The sequence below is a fragment of the Cnephaeus nilssonii genome, assembly GCF_951640355.1.
Source record: "Cnephaeus nilssonii genome assembly, chromosome: 13".
NCBI lineage: Eukaryota > Metazoa > Chordata > Mammalia > Chiroptera > Vespertilionidae > Cnephaeus > Cnephaeus nilssonii.
The window spans coordinates 5,197,196-5,206,755 of NC_137084.1; the positions used below are offsets into that span (position 1 = coordinate 5,197,196).

General features: G+C 51.0%; 1 protein-coding gene across 1 annotated transcript; it reads left to right on the forward strand.

Annotated features, from left to right (window-relative positions):
- Nucleotides 1-619: 619 nt before the first annotated feature.
- On the forward strand, nt 620-2,297 carry SPDYC (speedy/RINGO cell cycle regulator family member C; the record flags this gene model as incomplete). The annotated part of the gene is made up of 6 exons (XM_079786854.1): nt 620-755; nt 958-1,016; nt 1,278-1,363; nt 1,463-1,634; nt 1,719-2,061; nt 2,226-2,297. The coding sequence occupies 6 exons, from the start codon at nt 620-622 to the stop codon at nt 2,252-2,254; spliced, it is 825 nt and encodes a 274-aa protein (XP_079642980.1). The 3' UTR covers nt 2,255-2,297.
- Nucleotides 2,298-9,560: the final 7,263 nt, after the last annotated feature.

Consider the following 9,560-nt stretch of genomic DNA (forward strand, 5'->3'; position numbering starts at 1 on the left):
CTTGCTTAAACCCAAGCATTTGTATAACAGCCCTCCTTCTGGGCCTCAGTTCCCCCTGTGAAATAAGGCGTTAGTGGTTCCGTAAGGTTTGCCACTTTGGTGCATGGTGAGAGGGTGGTAATGAGTTGGGGGAGCATGGGGAAAATCAAACTCTTTGGTTTTGGGGGTCAGACTGGCTCCACTTTTAGGTGGCCATGAATCTTCACACTTGTTTCCATGTTTGCAAAATGGGTCTCCGGTTCTGTCTGCCTTCCAGGGCGGAATAAGGTGATGCCCTCAACGCATTTAGCACAGCTCCAGGCACTTAGGGTCCCTCAGTGCTGTCTGCTGCTGCTCTTTTCTCTGGCCCAGCCTGGAGGGGCCGGGTGGGGGGTGGGGAGCTGCAGCCTCTAGGATCTCTGCTCTTTTCTGGCCTCCCCGCCCTACAGGCCCCCCAGTTTCCTTCTCTTCCAATCCCCCGTCTCCATCTTCATCCCTCCACCTTCTGGAGGCCTCTCTCAGACCAGCCTCACCACTCCCTTGACTTGCTGGGGGCGAGGGGAAAGCTGCTAAGTCCTGGGGCTCCTTTCTCTACAGGTACCCACCCCTGCCCCGCCCCACCCGCCCCACCCCCTATGAGATGAGCAAAGCCCGAGCCCCTGCCCACGAGGTTGCCATCCAGGTGAAGCTGTGGGGCTGGAGCTGTCAAGATGGGGGCAGCGGGCCTCTCCCCGCCCGCCAGCACCTGGAGCTGCGGGCCTTCCTCCGCCTTCTGGGTGCGTTGACGGGGCTGGCAGGGGAGGGTCCAAGTTGGAAACGGACAGGAGAGGCGGGCTCTCACCGCCCCTTCCCTCCCCAGGTGGCCCTGGTTTGGCAGGTGGGTTCCGTGGAGTCTGGGGCTTTGGAGCTTCACGCCATGCTTGTCTGGTGGGAGGTGGGTGGTAGCCCCACTTGACGGTTTCTCCTCTCTACCCGCAGAGCACAGCTTCCTTCAGGAATTCCTCGCCAGAGATCCCTGTTTCCAGATTTCAGATAAGGTGCGGGGACTCGGCACTTCGGGTCGACGTTGCGGCCACTTGGGGAAGGTTGACTTAGGGGGGATCCCATGCTGCTGGTTCACCGGGTCCCCTGGTCTGGAGGGACCGCCTGCTTTTTCAGCCCATGTCTCTGCAGACCCCTCCCCACCATTGAACCCCCGTTTCTCTGACCCCCACAGAACTTCCTTGGGTGCACACAGGCCTGGCGCAGCTCCCCTCCCCCGTGCCCACTCTAACCTCTCCCCCGTGCTGTGCCCGCAGTATCTCCTGGCCATGGTGCTGGTCTACTTCCGGCGCGCCAACCTGACACTCAGCGAGTACACCTGCAGCAACCTGTTCTTAGCACTGTGAGCGCCCGCGGGGTGGGCACTCTGCCCGTCCTCCTTGTTGTAGGATGGGCAGGGCAGATGCTCATAACCGCTGCCCACCCCCACCCCTGTGGCCAGGTACCTTGCAAACGATATGGAGGAGGACCTGGAGGAAGCCAAGTGTATGATTTTCCCGTGGGCCCTGGGCGAGGGTTGGCACAATCAGGTGGCAGACTTCCTGCGCCAGAGGGACAAGCTGTGGGCCAGGATGGGCTTCCGGGCTTTAGTGAGCCGCCGGCACTGTGAGAAGGTGAGGCCTGGTGGCATCCTGGGGTGAGAAAAAGAGGCCGGGGACCCCCCAGCCCCCATTTACCGTTTACTCCACCCCGGCCAGGTCATGGCCACGGAGCCGTCCCACTGGGCCTGGACTCGGGAGCGGTGCCCCCACCACGGCGGGGCTCACAGGAGCTACTCAAAGGCCGGCATCACCCTCCCCCGGGCCCCCGGCTTCTCACCACCCTGCTGCTCCCTCTGTGGCTCGCCCCCTCTCCATAGTCACTACTGCCGCCAACCCTGCCCCTTGCCTGTCTTACCCAAGAGTCCTTCCCCAAGCCCCGAGGGGTACGGCTCTCCCTCCCAGGCCTGTCTCTCGGGGGCTGAAGACCCCTGGGCCGGGGGCTTCCTCGTGGTCCTGCCCTCCCAGCTACTTCTGGAGCCAGGCACCTACACCCTTCACAGTGAGTTGCGGGCAGGAGCTGGGGGTGGGCGCGGGCGCCTGGGAGACGGAATGAGAGGGAGGTCCAGGGACCGGCAGGTCTGGGTGCAGGCCCCCGCTCTGCCAGCTCCGAGCTGTGTGAGCTGGGAAGTTTCCTCTCTGAGCCTCCCTCCCTCCTTCCCCCAGTCCTCCTGGAGCCGCTGCCAGTGCCCTAGGCGCAGACGGACAGATGGACGGGCGGACACCGCTCGCAGGGTGAAGAGCAGCTGGCCTGCCTGCCCTGTGGCCCCCTGGCCTCCTGTCTTGTGGACCGCAGGCTGGCAGTGCTGCCCAAGCCCCCTGCCCCTCCTCCCAACCTGCAACTTGCACCCACTCTGACTCTGCCCCCCTCTAATAAACTCATGTCCACTGTGCTTAGGCCTGGCTCCGTGGCCCAGGGTGGGGGAGGGAGGGAGGGAGTGGGGAGAGAGGCGCCTGGCAGGTTCAGATCTGTGGTTGAGACCCATGAGCACAAGTTCGGTCCTCGCTCTTCTCCTTCCCGTTGGTGGCGGTCATCCTGAGCCTCAGTTTCCCCTCTCTGGCCCCCCCTGTGGGAGATGAGGTCTGCCGTGTGGATGACATTGGTTGAGATGAGGTGTGCGCAGCCCTGGGCAGAAGCTCAAATGAAACACAGCTCTACACTCGGTCTGAAATGCCCGCGGGGCGGTCTGAGGTCTGTTGAGGAATAAGACTAGTCCTTGCCCTGGGCTGCCATCAAATAGAATGTGATGATTATGATAGGACACCCCCTCCCAAAAGGGTATTTGTTAATGAAGGGCAGGGGGGCTTTCCAGAGGAGGTGGGGTTTGAACTGGCCTTGGACAATGTCAGGTTTACATGGGGGGTGGCGAGGGGGGTGGTTCTGAGGAACGGGGTTCTTAGAGCGACAGCCTGGAGGAGTGATTAAGTCTCCGTCTCTGAGCCAGGCAGCTTCAAATCCCAGTTCCTGCGTGACCTTGGCATGTTACTTCATCTCCCCCATTGCCTCATTTTTAAAACGGGTATTGTACCAAAATGGGTTTTGAATGCTCTAAGCCTAGAAGGGGTTAGGACTGCCTCAAGAGCAGAGCGCAGCCCTGGCCGGGTAGCTGGATTGATTGGAGCATCGTCCGGTATGCCAAGGTTTCGGATTCGATCCCTGGTCAGGACACATATAAAAAGCAACCAATGAATGCATAAATAAGTGGAACAACAAACTGATGTTTCTTGCTCTCTCCCCCCCCCCCTCTTTCTAAAAAATAATAATAATAAAAAAAGGATGGAGCTCATATATGTGTTACAGCCCTAGCCGGTTTGGCTCAGTGGGTAGAGCGTCAACCTGTGACTGGGTTTGATTCCAGTCAAGGGCACATGCCTGGGTTGTGGACTCGATCCCCAGTGGGGGGTGTGCAGGAGGCAGACAATCAATGTTTCTATCTCACTTCCTCTCTCTGAAATCAATAAAAAACATTTTAAAAACCCACAAAAACACTATGGCTTGCAGTTTGTTTAAAAAGAAAAGAAAAAGAAAAGCAAGCCTGGAGGCTGCAGACATTAGAAGCCAAAACAAGGACGACAGAGTCTTTTTATTTTTCAAACAGGTGATATAGTCATTTGAATTTTGTACATTTTGAATTTTGAACCAAAAGTCACCTCCTATTCCTGACTCCTAGCCATCTGGTTCCTGTCCCTGGGAGCAATGACATACATAACCAAATGCAGTATAATAAAAATACATATATTTGGTCTTTGTCCCTGGTTCCTGGCACAGAGCTCCTGAAATCCTTAGAATTTCCTGAGTCATAGGAGTAGAGCCAGTCCCCTTTGGACCACACCTGAGTTAGTTTATGCTAATGAGTGACTTAGATCAATCTAGAGGGTGTGGGAACTTTCAAACATTCCCCCCCCACACCGCCCCCCCATCTCCAGCAGGGGCCGGGGACTGGAGAGCAGAGTTTCTGGGTTGCTGAACACAGGTGTGCTGGGAGGTGGCTCGCCTGGAGAGGCATGGAAGCTCTGTACCCCTCCCCCCATACTGAAACTACTGGAGCCATTTAAGCAGACAGGTTTGAATCAATATATGAGCGTTTATTCCAATAATGCCGGCAGCACGGGAGAGCAGCAGGGCATCCACAAAAATCTGCTCTGCAGCCCCCATAAGCCAGCTGCTTGTATGGAGTAGGACAAAGATTACATGGGGAGGTAGGCAAAAGGGATAAAAAATGGGTATAGCCCGGCTGGTGTGGCTCAGTGGTTGAGCATCAACCTGTCAACCAGGAGATCATGGTCAGGGCAGATGCCCGGATGGCAGGCTCGATCCCCAGTAGGGGGCGTGCCAGAGGCAGCCGATTGATGATTCTCATTGAAGTTTCTATCCCTCTCCCTCTCCCTCTCCCTTCCCCTCTGAAGTCAATAACAACATATTTTATTTTTTTTAAATGACAGAAAAATATATAAAAATAAAAAATGACAGGAAGAAAGGTCATAATTTTTTTTTAATGGATATAATGGTTACAGATGACAGGCATTGGGGGCTGAGGTGGGACTCCATTATTTGGGCAACAAGGTTGTTAATCTTTCCATGATCACAGGCAGTTTGGACCACATTCCAAGGTTGACTCCCAAGTCCCAGGGCATACAACACCCAGCCAGGTTAGAATATTCTTTCTTTCTTTCTTTCTTTCTTTCTTTCTTTCTTTCTTTCTTTCTTTCTTTCTTTCTTTTCTTTCTTTCTTTCTGATTAATATTTCTTATAACCAATAGTCCCCAATATTCTATTTCTGCCCCTAACAATTCTTTGCCCCACACATCTCTCCTATTTGGCTGTTGCTGAGTTGTATCCTTTTTAATAAACTGGTAACAGTAAGTAAAACACTTTCCTGCATTTTGTGAGCCTAAGTACTAAATTATCAAACCTGAGGAGGGGGTGATGGCACCCTCAAATTTGTAGTTAGCTAGACAAGAATCGGGGTCACCTGGGCATCCCTTTTGTGGCTGGCATCCTGTGGGACTGAGTCCTTACCCTACGAGGTCTGTGTTGACTCTGGTCAGTTAATGTCAGGACTGAATTGAATTGTGGGTACCTAGTTGGTGTTGGAGAATTGGTGTGGGAAAACCACATGTATTTGGTATCTGGGAAGAAACACACATTTAGTGTGAGAAGTGGTGTCAGAAAAAAGACACCACACCAAATATGCATTTATGTCCCACCCCTTTAAAAAACCGAAAACCAACTGAGTCACACTGTCCTGGGTTTGCTGGACAGATTTTTAAATCTAGTAAGATCAATTTTGTGTGGCTTCTGGGTTTTGTGTCATAGTTAAAAAGACCTTTTCCACACTGAGGTGACTAAAAAAGCTTTTCCTTAGCTCCTGGCTATATTTATGTTTTCATTTTTTATATATAAATCTTGAGTTCATCTGTAATTTATCATGTACAAAATTTCCTCCCGTTTTCCTAATAGCTTTTTATTGAAAACCTCATCTTTTAAAAAATATATATTTTTATTGATTTCAGAGAGGAAGGGAGAGGGAGAGAGATAGAAATATCAATGATGATCCCTGACCAGTTTGGCTCAGTGGATAGAGCATTGGGCCATGGACTGAAAGGTCCCAGGTTCGATTCCGGTCCAGGGCATGTACCTTGGTTGCAGGAGGCAGCTGATGGATGTTTCTCTCTCATCGATGTTTCTAACTCTCTATCCCTCTCTGTAAAAAGTCAATACAAATATATATTTTAAAAAAAAATATCAATGATGAGAATCATTGATTGACTGCTCCCTGCATGCCTCCTACTGGGGATCCAGCCTGCAACCCAGGCATGTGCCCTTGACCGGAATCGAATCCGGGACCCTCCAGTCCGCAGGCTGATGCTCTATCCACTGAGCCAAACCAGCTAGGGTGAAAACCTCATCTTTTATTAAGGCATAGTTGACATCCAATAAAGCACATACACTTAAAATGTACATTTTTGTTTTGACATGTATATACCCTTAAAACCATTACTGGTCAAGATAATGAACATATCCATCATCCAATAAGTTTCCTCAAGGCCCTTGATAATCCCTCCCTCCCACCCATTGCCATCTGCCAGCACCTCCATCAACTACTGATCCTCTTTCTGTCGCTAAATTGGCATCCCTTTTTTAGAATTTTCATGTAAGTGGGATTATATAGTATGTTCTCTCTCCCTCTCTCTCTCCCCTTTTTTAGGATATTCTCTTGTCTGGCTTCTTATACACAGTATAAATTATTCTGAGATTCACCCATTATTGTTCCTTTTTACTGCTGAGTAGTATTCTATCCTCACAATTTGTTGATGAACATTTGGTTGTTGCTAGTTTGGGCCATAAAACTATGAATATTCATGCACAAGTCATTATACGGACATATGCTTTTATGGGTAACATTGCCTAGGAGTAGAATGGCTGGGTCATAGGTAAGTGTATGTTCATTTTTTTCTTTTTTAAAGATAGACTAGTTTTAGAGCTGTTTTAGGTTTACAGAAAAATTGCTCAGCGGGGACTCTTTCCCCTCCCCACGTGGGAGTCTGTACTTGTTCTTCAATAAATTTCCACCTTTACTATACTATCTTCTGTTCGTGATTTCATTCTTTGCCTCCGACTGACAAAGAGCCCAGGGAAAAACCATCCTGCCCAGGGGAACACCGTGCATTTCCAGTCCAAAATTTCCATATCATAATGGTGCATTGGCCAGGAAATTCGCAAGTCTACGCTCTTCACATCGAGCGAAATAGAGCCCAGGTCAAAAGCTGGACATACCTCCACAGGAAAAATTGGTACCAGAAGGGAGACACTTCGCCTGAGACCCAAAGATCCTGCCACTGTGGAAGAAGTGCCCTCTGAAACCAATGCCAAGGCAATTGAAAAGGTTGATGATCTTGAGCTGTGCATGGGAATTCGAGATATTGGATTAGCTGCCACAATATTTGAAGCAGGAAAGGGCAAAGGTAATCCAGATGAATTCGCTGTGGCACTTGACAAAACTCTTGGAGACTTTGCGTTCCCAGATGAATTTTTCTTTGATGTTTGGGGAGCCATTGGTGATGCCAAACGAGGAGGATTATGATGTGGATGGATGTCCATCACTGGAGAAATGAACCATTGTTCCTGGGTGTGTGTTTTTAAAATAAACCTAAACAATCTGCTTTTAGGGGGGAAAACTGCTCAGCAAGTAGAGAGAATTCCCATATATCCCCTCTCCCTCTGACACTGTTTCTTCTATTACTAACATCTTGCATTACTGTGGTGCATTTGTTACAACTGATGAACCAATATTGATACATTATTATTAACCAAAGCCCACAGTTTACATTAGGACTCCTCAGTGTTGTACATCATAGGGGTTTGACAAATGCACAATGTCATGTATCCACCTTCCCAGGATCATAAAGAATAGTTTCACTGCCCTACAAATGCCCTGTGCTCCCCTATTCATTCCTCCCTCCGCCCCTGAACTCTTGGCAACCACTCTTTTTTTTTTTAAATCCTCACCTGAGAACACCTATTTAATGATTTTTAGAGAGAGGGGGAGAGAGAGAAACATCCATGTGAGAGAGAGACACTGATTGAACTGCAACCCAGGCATGTGCCCTGACCGCAAGTTGAACCAGTGCATGGAACAATGTTCAGCCAACTGAGCCACACTGGCCAGAGTGCATCCTTCTACCATTAACTTGCATTTCCCCAGTGTTGGGCAATTTTTCATGGCTTATTTGCCATTCATATATCTTCTTAAGTGAGATGTCTATTCAAATCTTTTGCAATTTTTATTGAATTATTATTTTTTTGTTAATCCTCACCTGAGGATATTGTTGCATTGATTTTTAGAGAGAATGGAAGGGAGGGGGAGAGACAGAGAAAGAGAAACATCGACATGAGAGAGACACATCAATTGGTTGCCTCCTGCATGCGCCCTGACCAGGGCTGGGGATCCAGCCTGCAACCTCGGGACCCTTCAGTCCACGGGATGATGCTCCAACCACTGAAAAAAACTGGCTAAGGTTATTGAGTTATTTTTAAGTGGTAAAAGTTATTTATATGTTCTAAATACAACCCCTCAGTAATTTTGACAATTATTTCCTCTTCATTTGTGGCTTTTTCATAATAGTACCTTCTAAAGAACAAGTGTTTTTTGATGAATTAAACCTTTTTTCTTTTATTGTTTGTGCTTTATGTACATATTTATGAAATCTTTGCCAAACCCAAGACCATTAAGGTATTTCCTAAGCTTTCTTCTAGAAGTTTCATAGTTTCGGAGTTTACATGTAGTTGTATAATCCAGTGTGAGTTAAAGTTTGATGTGGTGCCTCCTAAATAGTCATCAAGTTCATCTGTTTCTCTCTTGTGTCCATCACCTGCCTGGTTTGAAACATGTCTCTTTCCCTGGTGTTTCAAACCTCTCTCGCCCACCCAGCCCACTCCCATGCATCCTCCTCCTGCATTTGTACAAATCTGAGCTCCAGTAGAATAAAATCTAAACTCCCGTAGCCTACCCGGCCCTGTCATAACCTTTCTCTTCCTTTCTCTCTCTCTGCTCCAGCAACACTAAGCACATCCCTATCCCTCCCCTGTGCCGAGCCATCTCCCCACGCCTGCCTCAGCACCCATTCTCCTTCCCATTAACTATGGGTAATACCTGAGTCCATGGGTCTTCACCCTCTTGTGCCCAGGTCAACACAGTGCCTGGCACTAAGGGAGGTGCCCGTGCCCATCTGGTGAAGAATGGGTCATAGGAGGAGTGACGGGAGATTCTGGGGACCGTGGGACACACAGGTTGAGCCCGAGGGCTCTGGCGGGAGGGGTGACCTTTGGTACCTGTCCAGAGCATCCTTCCTCTTCAAGGTCCCTGCTCCCTGGGACGTGACCACAAGGCGCTGGAAGTTTCTTTCCCTCACTGGCCGGAGCTCCCTGGCCTCTGGACCTTGGCACCTGCTGTTTCCGGCTGGAACGCCGTCTCCAGCACCTCCCTACCTCGCCAACTCCGAGACTCACGGGCTTTATCCCCAAAACGGGACCAGCAGGGCCCCTCCCCCAGCTGGGGCTGCTCTGCCTTAGTCACGGGCCTCCGTGCAGGGACCTGCCAGAGGGCTGAGTCACCACTGGACACACAAAGGCGGAACGGCGAGGGGCGCGGCCCGCTGACTCACCAGGTGCGGGAGCTCGGGAGCCACACCTGTCAGGCTGCAGTCCTCGCTCTATAGCCGGAGTCCGACCCTCCCGGGTCCCAACAGGCTAGGAGAGCCGTGCACTGCCCCCGCCCCCAGTGCCCGTGTGTACACCCCACCGCCGCGGGCTGGGGCCCCAAGGCCAGTGCGGACCTGGCACAGGGATCCCCCCCCCCCGGTGCCCCTCCCTCCAGCTTCGAGGCTCGTCACCTTCTCGCCGGGGCGGCCGGGCTCGGGGTCCGGGTGGGCCTGCGGCCCAGCTCGCAGCCTCGGCTGCCCCCTCCGGGGCCGGGGAGGGGGGGCACAGGGCGCTGCCAG